Source organism: Phoca vitulina, unplaced genomic scaffold, assembly GCF_004348235.1.
Source record: "Phoca vitulina isolate PV1807 unplaced genomic scaffold, GSC_HSeal_1.0 scaffold28, whole genome shotgun sequence".
In the NCBI taxonomy this organism is placed as follows: Eukaryota; Metazoa; Chordata; class Mammalia; order Carnivora; family Phocidae; genus Phoca; species Phoca vitulina.
The window spans coordinates 2,378,267-2,397,662 of NW_022589731.1; the positions used below are offsets into that span (position 1 = coordinate 2,378,267).

A 19,396-nucleotide genomic window follows, 5' to 3' on the forward strand; every position below is an offset into this window, starting at 1 on the left:
CGGGGAGGCAAAGGTGGGGGTCTCTGTGGGGTCCCCCAGAGGAACCGAGGGCTTCTGCAGGGAAAGGGAGCTTTGGGGTCTAGTCCTAAGACTGTTCTCTCCAGTCTCTGCCCCAAAGTTGCCAAAGCCTGAGATCCACACTCCAGGGAAATTTCCCCTCTAATGTGAGTCCCATGCAGGGCCAGCAGGGACAGACCTGGGACATGGCCCCACTCCTTTGAGGGGTTCTGATGATTTTAGGGACAAGAGTGGGAAAGCTACCTCCAGAGGAAGTGGGTTCACTCCAAGGGCCAGAAATGGGGTGGGCACCAATCCCTGAGGATCTCGAGGCAGCCTGCTCCCCACATGTGCCTCATTATTCCCCCCTCCCCTTGAACCTGCAGGCCCTCACCTTCCCCAGTCTTGGAGGTGTTGATGTCTGAGTCATCCCGAGTACCATTCTGGGCCTCCAGGTAGGTGGCAGGGACCCAGCCCTGCTCCTCAGAGGTGCTCACAAACCACCAGCCTGCAGAGGAGACAAGAGAGAACACAGTCATGAGCGCCCAGCGGGATGGGGGTGGGGTGGGTGGGGGAGGGGCCAGGGCACAGAGCCAGACGGCCTGGGCACCCGGCAAACGCCTGGCTCACGTCCGGCCTCGAGAAGCCTGAGCCACACTAAGAAGAAGCCAAGGCACTCCTCGAGAGGAGTGATCCACACTTACACTCGATGCTCGATGGAAAAATTTAACAATGAAAATGAAACAGGGATATGTCAACTGTGTGAAAATCACCCTGCAGGAAAGGCCAAGGAAGCTCCGGCTAAACACAGAGACCATTCGAGGTCTCTGAAACCCAGCAGGACTCCTGGTGTGGCTGGGAGTCTGGCATTCTCTGCTTTCAGAGGGATCCAGAGATACATGTGTCACGGTGACCTGTGGGTGGTCGCCGTGCCCCTTTCCCCATCACGGGTCAGTGGCATTTACACGTTGGTGCTACTCACAGCTGCCCTTAACTGTGTTGACAGGTCAGTCACACTAAGTGGGCACCGCACCCCTGAATGACCCCTGACGGTCGCGGCCAAATTATAAAAGCTCACTCCTTTTCTTTCTCATTCGTTGGTTCATTCATTTATCATTTAAACAAATGTTGACTGAGCAAAATACTCTGAGTACCCAGGTCCCGGGACTTCACTCACTGCCTTCAGTCTCTTCCCAGAAGGTACTCTTCACAGGATCTTGTCTTCGCCCCCATCCCATTCCGATCCTGCTCTACCCCCAAAGCGATCTGGCACCGATTCTCTTTTTTGTCCATGACTGAGCTCTCCATTTCCAAATATGGACAGTGCCCTGGCAAGAGATCCTGGGCTTCTCCTGCGGCAGCACGTGACCCCATCGCTGCCCACGGCAGGGAGTGGCTGCCCAGGAAGGGGGACCACTGGGAGCCTCCCGGCTGCTCCTCACTGGGAGGTAGAGGCGGCTGCCTGAGGGACAGAGGAAAACAGTGCCACCCCTGCGCAGGCCCTCGGCCCCCTGAGCCACCTCCTAGGTCTTCCACTAGGTCCCCACTGCCCCATGGGACAGGCGTGGGAGAGTGAACAGCCTGTGATCCAGTCTCGAATGCCCATGGCACCCCACCCTCCCAGGAGCTCCACAACACTGCTTGCAGCTCTGCAAAGCCCACGAGACACGGTAACGTCTGTCCGATACCGTGATGACGGATACGTGTCATTACACGCTTGTCCACACAGTACCGAGAGTGAACCCTAATGTAAACTACGGATCTGAGTGACTGGGACGTGTCAGCACAGGTTCATCCATAACAAGTGAACCACTCTGAAGGGGGGGGTCTCTGCATGCGTGGGGGCAGGAAGCATACAGGAAACCTCTGTTCTGCAGCTCAGTCTTGCTCTAGACCTAAAACTGCTCTAAAAAATCCCAGTTTTAACCAACAAACAGGAAAAGCCTTGGACGAGCAGTCTGGAAGCTCAAGGCCCAGGCCTCTTTAGCTCAGGGGCCTTTGTTGGGTCACTGTCCCCTCTGGAACCCAGGGTAGAGGCCTTCCCCCCTTCCATTCTCTCCCCTGCCAGAGTCGGTCTTTCCCCAGAGTGGGATTGCGGGGCGGGGGGGGGGGGCGGGCACGTGCACATTCTGGCCCACTGAGGGGGCTCCCTGGGGCAGCACTGCTATTCTCCTAGGAGCCCAGGCCAGAGCCGTGTGGCTGCTTCCAAGGCGGTAGCTGATGGAAGCCCCAAAGAAACCTGAAGGCATGAACTCGCAGGGGTCTTTTCCCCTCCTCTTGGCTTCTGGGGGAGCACTGTCTGGAATTCCAGCCATTTCTGTCAAGAAGCACCAGCCCCGGGGGCTCTTCCACAGAGCCTGACCAGAGGCCATGGAATAGGGTTCCCATCTCATAGAGCTTTTCTACCACAAAGGTAGCTCTGCCTCTTGGACTGCAGGAGTGGGCGTGCCCGGTCAATCATCTTCTGACCGATCTGTCCTCTCCCTGCACACTGAACGGTTCTGGGGCTTTCTCAAGTACCGACATGGGTGCTCTGGCGATCTGAAGGCTAAGTCCCCTGTAAACCAGGAAATGCAGGGCTATGTGGGAAGAGATGGCCTGAGAGTGAAGCAGCGTCACAGTCCAGAGATGGAGAAAGTCAGTCCTGATTAATATTGTTCGAGCTTCAGGTTCTAAGTGGGCTGAAGCTGGACCACCCTGTTGGACTCCCTAATTGCAGTGAGCCGGTGACCTTCCGTGTTATTTACGCCAGAGCAGGTTTCAATCACAGGAACGGAGTGTCCTCACTAATGCCATTTCTACCCAGCAACCACCAAGGTTCATGACTGAAGGTCCACCATGGTGAGTCAAATCTGGAGATGAAATGCCAAGTCCACGGGGCACCTGCCACCACAGACCTCAGCCAGTAGGACAGAGCCCTCTGAGCCACTCTCAGTAACCAGTACCTCCCCAAATTCCCACTCACCATGATAACCTCCAAGAGCCGCCAAAGAACAGTCACAATTCCCAACTTGGAGTCACTTTCAGGAGGGTCTTAAAGACTGAGGCTCTCCCGTGCTCCCCAGGTCCAGGCCCCAGCGCCAAAAGCACATGGGTTTTGGTCCCCATACCTCCAGGCTCTCACCGACCTGACCACCCCCAGTTCTGCCCCCAAAGCCAAGCCAAATCCCAGTGGGCTAAGGACATACCCTGAAGGCCTGCCCTCAAAGGGGAGCTCTGCTTCCCAGGAGAGGGCTTCCCCAGGATGGGCCTGGGCTGGAGCCAGGGATCTTACAGTCATCGGAAAAAACGGGGATGTGCCCGAGAAACAGTGGAACTGGGAAGCATGTGTCTTGGTGAGGATTTGCCAAGACCCCTCCATTCGCAGCCCCTCCCAGCTGCTTCTGTACCAAGGTGTACCACTGCCAACTCCACCCTCTGAAACAGTCCCTTTCTGTCTCCACCGGGAGAGTGTGCCCTTCTTTCTTCGTGTGAGCCGGGGCTTCCCAGGAAAGCAGGCAACTTGGTGGTCTCCTGGGTGGCCGCAAAGCCTTCTGTTTCTGGAATTTGGGCTCCAAAGTCATCTTTAATCGAGGCAAAGGAGGCAAGCCCCTCTGTGGGCACCAGGAGGGCTGGGGTGGGGGAAGGAGGGGGTGGGAGGGAGAGATTTTCTCCATCAGTCCCAACTGAGCTTGCCTTTGTCCTCATCTGGCGTGAAGTGAGTCCATCAGCCTACTGACCTCCTGTTTTCTCCCTCTCCCCCCAGGGCCATATTGGGGACCAGCCCCTTTCCCCTTGTATCCAAGGGCCTCATAATCCCAGGGCTCAGGTCCCTCTTCTGCCGGCATTGTCTCCCCTATCTCATTTCACCCTCCGAGAATCCTTCCTTGTACATCCTGCTCCCTCCTTTCCCCCCGAGTCCTTGACAGTTTTGCTGAGAACACTGGCCTGGGCTTCCACTCCAGCCCTGAAATGTGCAGAGCTAGGCTGAGTGGCTCCGAGTCTCAGGTCCCTCCTGCCTCAGGCCCTGCAGAGAGTTGCCTGTTGCTGGCCTGGCTGTGGGCACCTCCACCGAGCAAAGAAGGACAGGCTCAAACACCGCCCAGGTGGGCATGGGTGAATGTGGGCAGAGGGGCCCACCCCAGCTCCATGCAGACCTCCCAGGAGCCCTGGCACGGGTCACACGTGTCAGTGTCCAGGGGCACACGTGCTCAAGGAGTCGCCTCTACCCTCGTGCACACAAGGCAGATAAATTCCTTATCCACTTCCGTGGTGGTTAAGAATGTGGTTCCTGGAGCCTGGGCTCCCTGGGCCCGTGCCCACCAACAGCTGCTGACAAGCCTCTCCCAGAGGCCAGCAGCTCAGACGTCAGTTGCTATAACCGGGGCTCCCGACCAAAGTCCCTGCTACTCCCCCAAGGAGCAATTAGAGCCTGAACCCCTGGGGGTGGCCCAGCTGGCCAAGAGGGCTCAGGCATCAGCCAGCCCTATGGGACTCGCAGGCTCACCTCCAGTGCCCATGGCATCCTCTTTTCCACAGAGGCGGACAGTGTGTGGGCTGCATGTGGGGGTAGGTGTGGACAAGGCTTTGTATCTTTGAGTACACAGGAGGTGCGTTATGCCCATGTGCATACCACGTGGGTGTGTGCCTTTGTTCTTGTGATGATGATTACGGTCAGGCGCTAACTTTACATACGTTATTTAATCTTCAAGAATCTTGTGAAGTGTTACTGTCATCATCATCCCCACTTTACAGATGAGGACACTGAGGCAGAGATCATGATTGGGAAGAGGCAGAGCTGGACCCCAATGAACCCAGGCAGTCGGGCTCCAGGAACCACATTCTTAACCACCATGGAAGTGGATAAGGAATTTATCTGCCTTGTGTGCACGAGGGTAGAGGTGACTCCTTGAGCACGTGTGCCCCTGGACACTGGTACGTGATACATGTCGCTTTGTATGTCATTTGTGTGTGTACAGGATGAGTAGGGATGCGGGGCTGTGTGTACTTGAGTGTGTAGACGGGAGGGTCCTTTGGAAGTAGAGGGTAATAACTAGGGATCTAGGGTCAGAAAGACATAAATTCAGGTCCTGGGTTGCTACTTCCTGTGTGATCTTGGGCAAATCAGTAAATCTCTCCGAGCCTCAGTCTCCCCTCCCCTGATATGGGGATAATTAATGGCGCTTACCTCCTAAGGTTGTTGAAGTGGATAAATGAAATAGAAGTAGCTTAGCTTGGGGCCTAGCACAGAGTTGGAGGTCAAAAACCTTGAGCTGTTACCAATATGGTGGTGGTTGTTCAGTATTCTCCTAAACTGATGGCACCCAGGGGTGGCCAGGTGGCATCTTTGCCTGCAGAGTAGATCAGGAGACACTCAATACAGCTTGGTGAATGGACTTGGGTGGGTGGGTGTGGGTGTGTGTGTGTCCATGTAGTTATAATCTATGGAGTCTGGTGGCTGCCTTCAGGGGTTCCAGAAGAATGGGAGGAGCGATCTCTTACTCTTTCCTTAGCTGATGCAATTCGTGATAGCAAGCATGGTGGAAAATGGGGCCAGAGGGGAGAGGTCCCTGGGGTTTCCTTCCTTGCTCCATACATGTCAGGGTTATCCTCAGCCTGGCTCCTGTCCTTCAGCTCACACAGTCCCCCAGAACAGAGGTCCAACAGCTTCTTCTCTCCTGTCCTACCGCCTCGGCAAGCCCTCCCTAACTGATCTCCAAATCCCAACAGTGTCCCAAGCGTCAACCCCACAATTCACAGCGGCTCATGCACTTGGAGTATTGGTCTTGTTGAGCCTATAAATGCGTTTGCTTTGTCTTGAGGGCAGAACTGAGCTTGCAGCAAGCAGCCAGGCAGATGAGGAAACTGAGGCACAGAGCCTAAGTGCTGGAGCCAAAGATCTGAGTCTGAATCCCATCTCTGCCACTTCCATGCCCTGTGGCCTCAGGAAAGGGACTGAAGCTGTAAAAGGACTTCATCTGTAAAACGGTAAGACTACCATCTGCCTTGCAGGCTAGTGGGAGGATGGAGAAGACCAAGAACATCACAGAGGGTCTGGCACATAGGTGCCCCCTAAACGGAAGCTATGAGCTTTACCAGGGGACTCAAGCCACAGGATGTGGAGGATCAGGTGGCCAGCACTCACGGATGCCCAGGGACCAGTTTGAGTTGCCTTGGCGTTTTTCATGTCCCCAGGAAAGTGGGTCCACACTCCAAGCTGGCCTCTGCTAGCCTTTCCCATCCTCTCAGCCTTCATTCTTGGGAGAGGAAATTTACTGAGGTTTCATGAGAGGACTCATCATTGGACTGATGAAGTGGCCAGAGCTGGGCTCAGATGGGGATGGCCGTTCTGCCTGGCTGCCAAACCCGGCCTTGCCCCGAGAAGTCAACCCTTGTTTCTAGGCAAAAGGGGAGGAAGTTCTTTTTTGGAAGGAGGTGGGGAACAGATAACTTAGTGGAACAGGAGATGGTAGAGACCCCCCCAGAGGGCCCGGGCTGCCTTGGAGACCCCTCAGCAGACCCCTGCACTCCAGCCTGGCAGCCGGGCACCTGGGGTGCCCTTATGCTGACATGTCCCCCCACCCCCGGCAAGGGGCAGGAGAGGGGCTACCATGCCCGTTGCTTTGAATGGGAAACTGCAAACTGTTGCAGAGGGGCCCCGAAAAGGGAGCCCCCCCAACACTGGATGTGAAGGAGAGGCCTTCATTCTGGGGGCTCTAGCTGTGATCTTTGGAGCTAAGTCCCCAGACTGGAGAAGCTATCTGGAAGAATCCCTAGCTGGCCAGTCCCCTGAATGCTGCCCGAGCCTGGTTGCTCCTTCTCTGAGGGCCATGTCTCCACATGTGCCAGAAGAATGTAATTCAGCCAGGCTGGGCAACAGGCTGGGGCCCAGCCTTCTCCAGAGGGCAAAGGCCCAGAAAGAACAGCAATGTCACTTGTCGAGGCAGCAAACCCTGCTTGTGGGCCTCAGTAAGAACCCACTTCACAATGGCCCAGGGGCTGAGGGGGGAGAAGGCCACACCGGGGCAGCCTGGCCTGCACCTCCAGCTCAGGGCAGGGAAGGGGGACCACCCATCTTAGGCGGGGGAAGGGGATCCCCAGCCCCAAGAAGGAAAAGCTCAGGCCCAGAAGCCAGACCCTCCCTCTTTCTAGGCTGAGCATAATCCTCAGCTGTTGGGCCAGTTTCAAAGCCCTCTAAAATGGACTCTAACTGGGGCTTGGCACACTGGCATTGGGGGAGGGATAGAAAGAGTGGGAGAGGAAATGGAGACACAGAGAGAAAGAGTCAGAGGTGGGGACAGACAGAAGGTGGGGATGGGAGGACCTGGGCCAGGGGCCGGGGGCTTTAACCTCCCCAAGAGGGGGTTGAGCCTGGCCAAGGCCAACAGGAAGTGACGGGCACTCCCAGGCCACTGCTGTCCCCAGGCTGACCAGGCCACAATGGTCTCCTTAATGGGAGAGGATGCTGAGCTCATTAGGGCCAGAGGAGGCCAGCTGTACACAATTAGGATGTTAATAAAGTCTTCTGAGGTCACAGCTCAGCCTAGGACAAAACAGCTGGTGGGGGAGGCGGACCCTGCTCCTTCCTCTCACTCTGAGGTTCCCCTCTGTTCTTCAAGGTGTTGTCCTCTAGGAGGCCTTCCCTGACTGCCCCCTGCCCCCGCAATGCTACTGGCCCTGCTCACCCCAGGATTCAGCCCATGGGCACTTCTTAGTCCCTCTTCCAAGACCTCAGTTTGGATCCTGGCTTCACCATGTCCTAGCTGTGACCTGGAACAGGCTGCTGGCCTCCCCAGGGCCTCATCATACCAGGATACTATGATCTGCCTACAGGGCTGCCCGACATCGGGGACACGTGGTGCACTCAATAACCAAGTGCTTACCACCACCTGCTATGTGCTGGCGCCCCAGGCATGGGGACGCTGTAGAGCACACACAGGCCTCAGGCGCTCTTCCCCTCCCCCCCGCCCTGCACACAGGATGGGCCTAAGTACAGCCAGGATACTGGCGTTGAGGCCGGCAGGAGAGGGCCGGGCTCCCCCCACAGGGTAACAGGCAGGATGAGATTCCGAGTTTGGGAGAGCCCAGCAGACTTTAGGTTACTTCTGGGCCTTGCTTTTTTCTTTCCCTTTCCTCCAGGACCTTCGCAGGGTCTGACACCGGTTAATGCAGAGCGGAGCGTCTGTGGAACTCCTGCACGCCCAGGCCTCGGCGAGGGGAAGGGTGTGCTGGCAGGGCAGGGGACGGAGCTAGGGACAGCAGAGGCACGGTCCCAGGCCTCCAACGCCGGCCTCCAGTCACGACGCGCACCGGCTCCAAGTCCGGCTCCTTTGAGGGGTGCTCTGTCCAGGCCTTCCCGTGTTCTTCCCTCGCAGTGCTTTGGAGAAGGGGAGGTGGCGAGGGTTTGTGAGCCCTGAATGGGGGCAGGGGTGGTGCCGAGAAGGGGAAGGGTGCTGAAGGGGGCCTGGCCAGGCACCTGGGACGGCGTGGCCCACTTGGCCACCCCACACCTGGCACAAAGCTGGGCCCTGAGGGACTGCTTCTGCCCTGGACCTGCCCTGACCCCTTTGCCATGACCTTGGGGCAGATCTGAGGTTTCTACCGGAGAGGGACCAGAGACATTGGAAAGGCTGACTGCCTATAATCATGCTGTGCCTTTAAGAACAACGAAAGGCAGCCCACCCTCGGCCAGGCCTCCCCTGGCCAGAAGGCTCTGTCACTGAGGCCTCTTGCCAAGACACACTCCAGCTCACAGCACGCGGCTGCCTCAGTCCAAAGCAAACAGGAGCGGGTAAGGGCTCCCCCAGTCTCTCCCAATGCCCTCCCACAGCCCCTGCCTTCCTGCCTGACCCCTTCTTCTTGTTCCGTCTCTGGCACCTATCCCTGCTCTGCTGCCCATGGCCTTCCCTTCCCCCAGATGGGGCTCTCAGGCCACCGGGGCCCCAGAACCTTCCCTGGGCGCCTGAGGCCTGGATTCCAAGACCATTAGCACAGGCTGCTACGTCAGTTTGGAAGGCTCCGTGGAGTCCAGGGCAAGAAGACAGCAAGCACTGGACTGCTGCCACCCCTCCCCCAACTCGGATCCAGCCTGCCCACCTCACTGGACGGGCCCAGAAGGCTGAGGCTATGGGTGAGGCACCCAGGAGCAAGCCTGACTACTGAACGTTCGCAAGCAGAGAGGGGGCACACGATAAAATGACGGGTAGAAGAGAACCATGGTTTTAAGCAAGGACTCTAGAGCCAGGCTGCCTGGGTTTCAATCCCAGCCCTGCTACTAAGTGGCTGTTTGAATGTGGGCAACTGCCTCAATCTCATCTGTAAAATGGACCTATAGTAGGTCTATCTCCCAGCGTTATAAGGGTACAGGAGTTAACCTACAAGAAGTGTTCAGAATCGGGCCTGGTTCCTGGCAAGGCTCACCAAAGCGCTATTATTCAAGTTGAAGTGTAAGTTGCAGGGATTTTAAGGAAGGAACCATGACCTCGGTGCCCCTCAGTGACTAGTGGTAGGGCTGGGCTGGGCAGGGAGGCAGGTGGGTCTTGGGTGTCTGGAGTCTCAAGGACAGAGTGTCTCTTGGTGTCCCTGTCATTGGCCCTTGACCTTGGCAAGTCTCTACTGAAAGCGGAGTCTGGTTCTGTGCCTGACACAGGTGGGGATGGGGGGCCGGGTGAAGCAGAGAATACAAGATGGCACAAGGCCCTTCCAGGAACAGCACAGCAGGGTGACCCAGACAGCCCGGGGCTCCAGACGCGGCCGTCATTGCTACAACGTTTGCTGAAGAACTACAGACATCAGGGATGAAACCGAGTAGCCAGGGAAGAATTCTGAGTCCTGAACTGAACCTCAGATCTAATCTGGAGAGGAGGGGAGGGAAGGGGCATCCTGGTGGAGGGAACAGGACAGGCAGAGTGGTGCGAGCACGTGTGGCCCAACCCAGTAATGCGCACGATGCTTCAGGGTGCGGGCCTTGCCAGATGAACTTGAGAGGGGTGCTCACCTTCAACGTCACAAGGGAGGGGTGAGCTTCTGAGAATCCCATCAGGAAGGTTACAGCCTCACAAGCGGATGCCTGAAATAATGCTCAGGGTAACAGAAGGGGTGTTCCCGTCCCAGGCAAGAGCAGGAGGTAAGCAGAAGCAGACCGAGAGGGCACAGCACTCTGAGGCCAACTCAAGACGGGAAGGGGTCTGCTGGACTCCTGTCCACGGCCCAGCATCTTCTCTCAGGCAGCAGGGCACCCACGCTGGGAAGTGCTGACTGGGAGGGGGGTGGGCCAACGGACCCAGGGTGGGGATGGAGGTCGCACTGAGAGGCTGCCCTCCACAAGCTCTCATTGGCTGGTGCTGAGACAAGGTCCGGAGATCACTTGACAGAGAGCCTGCCAGGCCACCAGCAGGGGTCCTGGTAGACACGGACATGGGAGTAAGGCCAGCAGGGGAGTAAGGCCAGAGGACACAGCACGGGCAAAAGTACCACCTTCCAAAGAAGAAGGTGAATTCCACAGTAGAGATCAGCAACCTCGAGGCTGGTTCTGATGGAGTGAAACATGGACGCCTCGAGGGATGGCCGGAGAGCCTGCAAGGGGGTTCTGAGCATTCCCAAGCCAGCACTGAGCAGAAAGACACAACAGGAAGGAAGGGGGCCAGACCATGCTGGTTTCTGATAACGAGGGAACCGCTGGCCTGGCGGGTCTGGGATGTGTCATAGCTGAGCCATCCAGGCCTTGGGGCTCTCATGACCCCCCTGGGGGCGGCAGGGCTGTGCCGAGAATTCGCAGCTGAGAGTGGACCACTTCCAAAGAGCGTGTGATGATTCGCTGGTTACAACCTAGAAGGGGGTCTGTCGGGAGCCTGTCCTGCTGGATGTTTTAATCAGTCCCAAGATGAGGGCAGCGGGGCTGAGCAGGGGGCACCATCGCACTTATCGAAAGCTGTGCCAGGATCAGAAGCTACCCCCCCCCCAAATTCTGAACAGATGGTAATGACAGGTCAACTGTGACAAGATGAAAAGGGGTAGATAAACCAGAGGACAGGCGATCTTATCATCTTATACTGTGCAAAGTTCTGGCGTGAAAGGAGGGTGCTATTCACAACTCAGCCAAAATATTAGGTGCCAACTGGGAGTGTCCCAGGCAATTGGGTAGCGTGGGTGTCCCTACTTGATGGCGAGGATGAGGAAGATCCTGGGGTTTGGGCAGACTGCAAGTTCTAGAGGTCCTCTGTCTCCAGGCCTGTGAAATCTTAGGCTGCATGAGGAAACCCCTGGATTGGGTGACTTACCCCAGGTGCCAGGCTTAGAAGGGACAGTGGCAGGATTAGCACCTGGGTCTGACTCCCAGGGCAGCAACCACACAGCTCCCTTTAAGAAGGACTCCAGCTGCCACTTCCTTTGCAGAAGAAGACCAACACCACCTGCTCCATTAGTTCCCCAAATTTCCACCTGACCGATGAGCCAGGGAAACTTCTCTGCTTCTTGTCCATTCTCTCAGTGTCTACAAATCAGACTCAGTTCTCATCAGTCATGGGTGTGGCTCACTTCCCCCCATTCTTGCCCTGCCACCCCCCCAACCTAGGAGGGGGCTAACAGGTGGTTTCAGGCCCCATCTCCAGGTTACTTCTCTCTCTCTCACCCTCCCTGAGCCCACATGGCAGAGCAAGGCAGGGCACTCAGGCTGATCGTTTTCTGGCGTGAGATCTTACCCAAAGGCTTTGCCAGGAGAGAGTGACTTTGGACCAGCATTTCTCAACCTCAGAGGTCTCTGTACTCTGCAGGGCTTTTGCCATATCCTTGTGCTACGTACGTATACTGTGGTTCACAGAGTAAATATGTATTTAAAGCAACGGCCTTTTTTCCCCCCCTAACTTCAAGAAAATAATTTGTTTAGGAAACTTCAGCTCACCAGCATGAATAAACAGGACCACCAGCCCCAACCATAAAATTACAGAGAACAAAGCAATGTAGGAAATTCGAGCTGTGCTGGGTCTGAAGAGGGCTACGCCTATAGCCTGTTCCCCCTTTGTTACAAAAAGAGATTTACTGGAGATGGGTCAAGGACAGCGGACCATCAAGCTGAGGTAAATCAGAAGGTTTGGACAAGAATGGGAACAGGACAAACTCCGTTCACTGTGTCTTGCAGAAGTATTTAACACTCTCTCTCTGTATCGTCTTAAGTCATGCCATGTACCGTGGTGTTACATGGTCAACATTTTTAGGAAGCCCACTTTGGGCTACAGTGATATTTGGTCATTCAAAACGGCTGAAGAAAGAGGCGGAAGCGTCCTTATTAGTGAGACGAGAGTATGACAAAGCATGTGCTAACCAGGGTTGTGGCGAGAAATCAAAGAGAAAAGAATGGAAAGCACCTGGCAGGGTGTCTGGTACTTTACACGTGTGTTTCCAGCCCGGAGAGAACTCTCTGTAGCTGCCACCCGTCGCTGGAAATAGGAGGAGTCCTCTGTATTTTTACACTAGCTTACTCCAGCGCCTGAGAAGTATAGATGTAGGAGTTTGTGTATTTTTTCGCTTTTCTCTTTCTGCCAACGATGGAAGCTTCTTGGCCCCAGAACTGAGTTGGCTCTAACTAAGAGCCTTAGGCTGACAACCAGCCCGTCACTTCCAGCTGAGTTCAGCCCCTCTTCAACTGGGGCAAAAATAAAACGGGGGCAATTTCAACTTTAAAGACCATCTCCATAAACAAAACAAACCCACTCCACAATCTGTCTAGGGCATTCCTCCGTCCAAACCCTCCTTATTTAATTCCTGGGGAATTTTAAGTAGGGGCCTTGCAACATTCTGGACCGCGTGACGTCAAGAGCTCTCTGACAACGTGGATTTCTCGTCGCCGTGTGGGGAGCAGCCCCACCGACACGGATGCTTTTCCAGGCTCCTTTCCCAGTTGGGATTTGGGAGCCGCTGGTGTCACTCTCGGAGACTGTGGGGAAGGAGGTTACCCAGGAGTGTCCCGCTTGGGGTCCTCTAACTGCGTATCCCGAACCTCGGGCACCAGTGAGTGCCAGACATCGGTGCAACCATCCAAGTGGTACCTGGACTCGCGTCTGCTTTAAGAGAAAAATGGAAATACTTTGGTTTTTCAAAAAGGCATTTTCCTATGCTACACGACAAGGAAAGCCAATATCCCTTGGCGTAAACAGAAGATAACTGGAAAAATGCATACACAATGCTATAGACTTCCAGTAAGATAGTAAGACGAGCTCTAGGCAAGACACTAAGTAAAGCTAGGGCCAGATTTTCTAACACACAATGAAACCAGCAGGCAACAACATCCGCAAACGTAGAGGCCCCAAACAGACGCTTTGACCCAACGTGGAGTAAAAGAGAAGTCAAAGTTAATAACCTTCTCGTGACAGGATTCCATGCCATTTAATGCTGTGTCCATCACACGTGTCTAGGACCCACTCTCTGGGAAACACTGAGCTTGCAGAAGGAGCCTTGGGTTAAGAATATGCAGCCCCTTGGGGCGCCTGGGTGGCTCAGTCGTTAAGCGTCTGCCTTCGGCTCAGGTCATGATCCCAGGGTTCTGGGATCGAGCCCCGCGTCGGGCTCCCTGCTCTGCAGGAAGCCTGCTTCTCCCTCTCCCACTCCCCCTGCTTGTGTTCCCTCTCTCACTGTGTCTCTGTCAAAAAATTAATAAAATCTTTAAAAAAAAAAAAAAAGAATATGCAGCCCCTTGATTCAAATCCAAGCTTGGCCGCTAGCGAGCTCTGAGGTCTCATGCCAACCATTTACCCTTCTGAAACTCAGTTTCTTCTTCTGAAAAACGGAAACAAAGCCACCTGGCCTACTTAGCCCTAGAGAACCACTCTGAAATAACAGATGGGAAAATGCTTTGAGAAGTCTGTGGGTTGTAGGTAGATGGGGGTGGATGGGTCATTATTCCAAGCGATCTCAGGAGCCTGATGGACTCCTATCCCCACCCCCGCCAATACAACTCACTGCCCGGAATGGACAGTGGCCCGCCCCTGTCTACCACGGAAGAGAAAATGAATACACCACTTCACAACTGTTTTTCAACCTTCCTAATCGCCATATGGGTTTCCAAATATTACCCCCATTTTATAGATCTGGAAACAGAGGATCAAAATGACCACATACTGTCTCCCCAACGGCAGAGCAGAATTTGAACACAAGCCTTCCATGCAGCCTGGGAGGAAATGCCCTCTATCTTGCCTTTTTTTTTGTGCACACCCAGCAGACCTCAAAAGTGTGGATCTCCCGGATCCATCAGTCGCTGTGCCCAGGCCTCATCTTTCAAAGAAGGGGCTCAGCAAATAGTTGAAAATGAAATGCCAGGACACCCGGGCATAAGACGTCCTCCTCCCTCCCTGGCTTCTCCACACACACACTGCAGTCTCTTCTGCTTCCTTATCCTCAAGTAGCTCTCGAGTCCAGCTCTTGGAGTCAGTGCAGGGTCTGCGGTGGGCTTCTTTCCAGCACTCTTCCCTCTGGCCTGGGGCCTTCTGCCCTGCTCAAGTCCAGTAGTGTGATGCAGCCCCTAGGTGGCATTCCCTCCTCCAGCCCCCCAAATTCACAGCTCACCTAGGAGGATTTAAATTGCCCACAGGGACCTGAGACCAAGAGATTTTTGTGGCTTGTTGCAGATCTTGCCCAAGATTTTCGAGAAAGCTAACACTCCCACCCGGAAGCGCTCTCTTGCAGTCCGCTTGTATACCTGATTGGGCTATTTTCATTTGGGCCTCTCCCCTCACAGGAATGGAAGAGCAAAGCTCAGGGAGATCCCACAGGCCAGGCACCAGGGACCAGCCCACACCCTGGGTGAGGCTCTTGGAGGAATGCAGAGGGCCAGGCTGCCACCAGCAGCCCTTCCCCAAGCCATTCGAAGCAGCCCCACTGGCTGGTGCGGGCCTCCGCTGGGACACTTGGAGTCATGGCTTCTCCTTCAGAAAACACAAAGCCCTCCTCCTTGGTGGGCACAACGTGGAGCTCTGGAAGGGGCAGCCCCAGAGATCTGCTGCGCCAACCCCCAGAGGGTGGGTGGGGAGAAGGCTATGCCCAAAACAGCTTCCCTCACCATGGTGCCCTACTCAGGGCCTGAGGAACCAGAGAACTAGCCAGGAGGCAGCAGAGTGTGCAGGGAAGCTGGCAAATCTCCTGAACTCTCTGGGCCTCAGCTTTCTCATAAGTGGACGTCATGATACCTGTGCTTTATAGGGCAGTGGTGGTGACTACAGGAAGAAAAGGGTTTGGCTCACTGTCTGACACACAGGAGATGCTTTAGCAATCGCTTTCTCACTCTTCTTATACCTTCCGATATTAAGAGTCTCTAGAAAGCAGCAAATAGGTTAACTTGAGCCCAAAATACTCTGATCCTGGGGTAACCACCCTGGAGCCCCAGCCAGGTTTGTGGTGATTTAGGAATAGGTTCTCTCCCTGAGCTTTTCCTGTCCCGTTTCCCTTTCGGTCTCTCTCCTGTCTCTGGGTACCATCTTGTCTTGCTAGTTCCTAAGATCTGGTCTAGTATAGATCCTACTCAAATCCAAGGAGAAAAGGCCACACGCCAAACAGATATACCCTTAGCCCAGATGCCCCAGAGGTCACCCAGGTCCAGGTGTGTCATTCTAGACTCGCACAGTTAGTGACTGCTCAGGCAGTATGACAGACACCAATGGGCACCAATCAATGATGGAGCTCTTCCTACCTTTCTCCTGTCAGTCTCTGGTGCCGCCTGCCCCAGTACCCAAAGACAGTCACCACCATGCCTCACGACACAGCAACGCCACAGTCCCCTCAGCTGGGTCAGTAGCGGGGAAGCTTCCCCATTAGACCATCAGCTCCATGATCAAGTCCTCCTTGTTCAGCTCTGCTTGTTTGCTTGCCTTGGTTTTTCCAATCTGCATGAGGGCCAGTCTTTGATCAATGTGCCACCATGGTAGCTGACGGCAGAGAGATGGGGTAGGAAGATGGGAAGTCATTGACCTAGCCTGCCCTCCATACTGTCTTCTCCCAGCCTCCATGGGGTCACTCTACTGACTTCAGGGCCCTTGGAGGACAGACTCCATCTTACAAGTGGTTCTCGGGTGGGGAGGCCTGTATGAAGTAAGGTAACAATCTGGGGGTCAAGGTGGGCCATGAAAATCTCTGTCTTTAACAGAATAAGTCTCGGCAGTGACAGGCCCAAGACATCTCAGCAGAGACTCAACCCTCAGCCATGGCAGGGTAGAACTACACTCCCCAGTAAGTGAGTAATATCGTCATTGTTTCCAGCACCCCCGGCTCTGGCCTATCCCTTAGCCTAGAATATGAATGTCCCACCCAACCAGGCTCTGATCCACTCAGGCTCCCAAACATAGAAGCCACCTCTAGAATGAAGTTTCTCATCCAAGGGCTTTGAGGTGGTGGGATGGCCCCACGGAGGCTGAGAGATGGGGGTATGGAAGGCAGGCTAGGACCCTGGGGTACAGAATGCAGTTTTCCTTCACCTGCCGCAGCAGCGCCGACAAGATGCTCTGGCCCCACCAATAGTGGGGGCCCTTGAAGTCCAAGGAGGGGAGTCTGTATCTGGCTGCACAGTGAGGCAGAAGAATGGGGTTAACACTTGTAAGAGAGGCACTGGGGCCGGTGCCCTGGATGCTCATTCTCCCTGTGCAAAGCCCCAAGGATGAGGTCAACTTCCTTCCTCTCCTCCAAGGAGCAGTCAGTTAAAATCCTGCCCGGTTGGCAGGGAGGTCTAGGTGTTGGCCAACGCTGGTTCTGCTCCCGTTACCAATGATGGGGGAAGCACGCCCCCGACGGTGTCCCTACTCTGGGGAGCAGTGTTATTTATCTCTAAGTGTGAAGGATAGATCTGATGTTCACCTAGGAGGTGCTGGTTGAGGGAGGGGAGAGGGTTGAGATGTGGGTCCCCCAGGGCTAGGTGGGGGCTAGAAGTGGTAAGAGCTCCATTAGTTTCTTTTTTTTTTTTTTTAAGCTATTGTCGTTACATTCCCACTTGCCCCCCTCCACCCCACAGTGCTAGGTACATGGCAAACATGCAGAAAATGCCAGCTTACATATGCAGAAGGGTCAAGGACACTTGGTTGGTGAGCAAAACGGAGGTGAGGATGCCCTAGGTAGACAAGAAAGACTCTGGGCTTCTCCAGTTCACCCAAGAAGAAACGGGCCAGGCAAACCCCTGCCCCAACATCAGCAGAGGCTGGGGGAGCCCTCCCATCCTGGGCCTTTGAGACCCCTCACTGCCTTGAATTTTGGCCTCTCTTTACATCCCAGAGCTATTGCTTTCACAGGTCCTGTTTAACTTGAGAAGGACAGGGGAGGAGGGGCAAGGAAAACTGCATTCTTCCCCATCAAAGCCAAGAGTCTAAAGTAATACTTCTGGTTGTAACTGATCCTGGCCTGTTTGTGATTACGGCCCCTTGCTCGCTTTCTGGCAGGACGGCCCTGGAACCCGGCAGCAGGCTGAAGGGGAGAGACACCCTTGCTCACTTGGATAATCTTGTCCTCGCCTGACATGACCAAAAACGTCCACCAGCCGCTGCTTTCAGCAGTTCTCCAGGGCAACTCTTCAAAACATTTATTTAAAAAAGGGGGGGAAGAAGCCACCCCCAACCCCAATCATGAAATTCCATAATACTAATCATATTCCTTCTGTTACCAGCACCAGCCTGGAAAACACAGCAGCACCCACAGTCCCACTGGCTGATGCAAATTGAAGGGGAGAGGGAGGATTGGGATTGGAGGGATCGGACCATCTTCCTCTTTTGCCTACCCCCCCTCCCTTTTATTAGGGGAGAAAAGACACACACGCACACATATACACATACACCCCCTTTTTGCTGCCATAGCACAGAAACAGCTCTGCAAAGCTCAAGACTTTCTCAGCTGTTCTTTCTCCGGAAATTTAATCTGCAAAGCATTTGGCCTCACAAAGCCCATTCCAAAGGTGTCCAGGAGCCCATGAACCCTGTGATCATCATTACAAACCCAGCAATGTTTGCAGCCAGTGACCCATTTGGCTGCTTCGGAGAGCTGGCTGAAGGCTTGCCAACATGGTCATATTCCCCTCACCTGCTCCCTCTAAGCTGAAACGCTTTTTCTCGGGAGCCCCAGGGGTTAGAAGGGACCTTAGAAGCTCTGGAACTATGGAGATGAAAGGCCTGCTTCTTGCCTGGCTTTGGTAAAAGCGTGATGGTCACGGGAATGGGGTGCTTGGTATCTGAACACAACTATGGGCACTATCTTCACTCCCCATCACATTTCCATTCTATAAGTAGGAAAGATGATGCTCAGAGAGCTAAAGTGACTTGCCTGAGGTCACCTGGTTAGTGGGTAACTGAGCTTGGAACCTAGATTGACCGGAGATGATCTTCTCCAGAGCCTGGCATTCCTTCCATGAGGGCACACCACCACCCGGCCCATTCCCACTATGCCAAGCACAATCCCTTGACCCAGTGGCTCGAGTAAGATGTGGATGGCTGGAACTGGTGGAGAGTCCCCCCGAGTACAGGGAGATCACGTGGCCCGGCCAGGCCTTGGACAAGCCTATAGCGAACACTACAGGTGCTGGTGCGGGGCCCAAGACCCCAGGCCTTGTTGCGGATACATCCTGATCACAGCAGCTCAAAAGATGGTGAGCACACTGAGCAGAGTAAGGCCGGGGCCTTACAAGGGCGCCAGTTAGAAGTACAGAAAACAAACAAAAGGAGAGAGTGTCCAGAAACCCTGGGACTGGAGGCCTGGCCAACCTCAATAGCAGCCTCACCACCTTCCTGGGGAGGAATGAGAAGGGCGAGGAGGCACAGCCTCTGGTGTGGGGGGAGACCCACAGCCAGCCAGGGGGACAGCCCAGAGAAGGGGCATTGCTAAACGGCGGGGAATCCGTACTCTCAAGTTGGGGTATCTGAAGATGATCTTGCAGGAGGGAAGTCACCATGTGTGAAAAATCAGTCTGTTTGAATGTATAGGGGTACAGGGTCGGGGCTGTGTAGGAAGCACCTCTGAGTCTGGAGCCTCCAGGTTCTAACTTTAGCACCAGGCTGAGGGCCCAGGGTCGGGGAGCCTCAGTCAATTGGGGGCAAGTTGGCATGTGCCCAGCCTTGAGAGGGTGGCAACGCCTCAGTGAGGCCGAGAGATGCCAGGAGTCCTCAGAGACAGCTACCTCTGTAGCAGGGGTCCACGGCCGTGCCACAACCTGGCCCTGAACTTGCCATGTGACACTAGGTAGGTGGCTTCCCTTTTCCAGGCTCTTTCCTCCTCTGACAAAGGAGAGCTTTAGGCAGACGGTCAGAAATGTCTCCCTCAGCTTGGTGGGAAAGGAAGGGGGAAAGCTCTCCTTCACCTGACATTTGGGGCCCTTGAAGGCCCTTGACACACCTCCTTATCCTGCCTATTGCTGGATGAACACCTTCTCGTAGGCCGCCTCAGACGCTGTGGCCCAATAACGCTT

At 54.9% G+C, this 19,396-nt stretch overlaps 1 protein-coding gene across 6 annotated transcripts in view; it reads right to left on the reverse strand.

Annotated features, from left to right (window-relative positions):
* Positions 1–19,396, reverse strand: part of SH3PXD2A (SH3 and PX domains 2A) — a 229,114-nt gene that overhangs the window by 22,230 nt on the left and 187,488 nt on the right. For all 6 annotated transcript variants that reach the window (XM_032423478.1, XM_032423479.1, XM_032423477.1 and 3 more), the window contains one exon: positions 392–505. In XM_032423478.1, the coding sequence (XP_032279369.1) occupies positions 392–505 (114 nt within the window). The remainder of the gene's footprint in view (positions 1–391; positions 506–19,396) is intronic.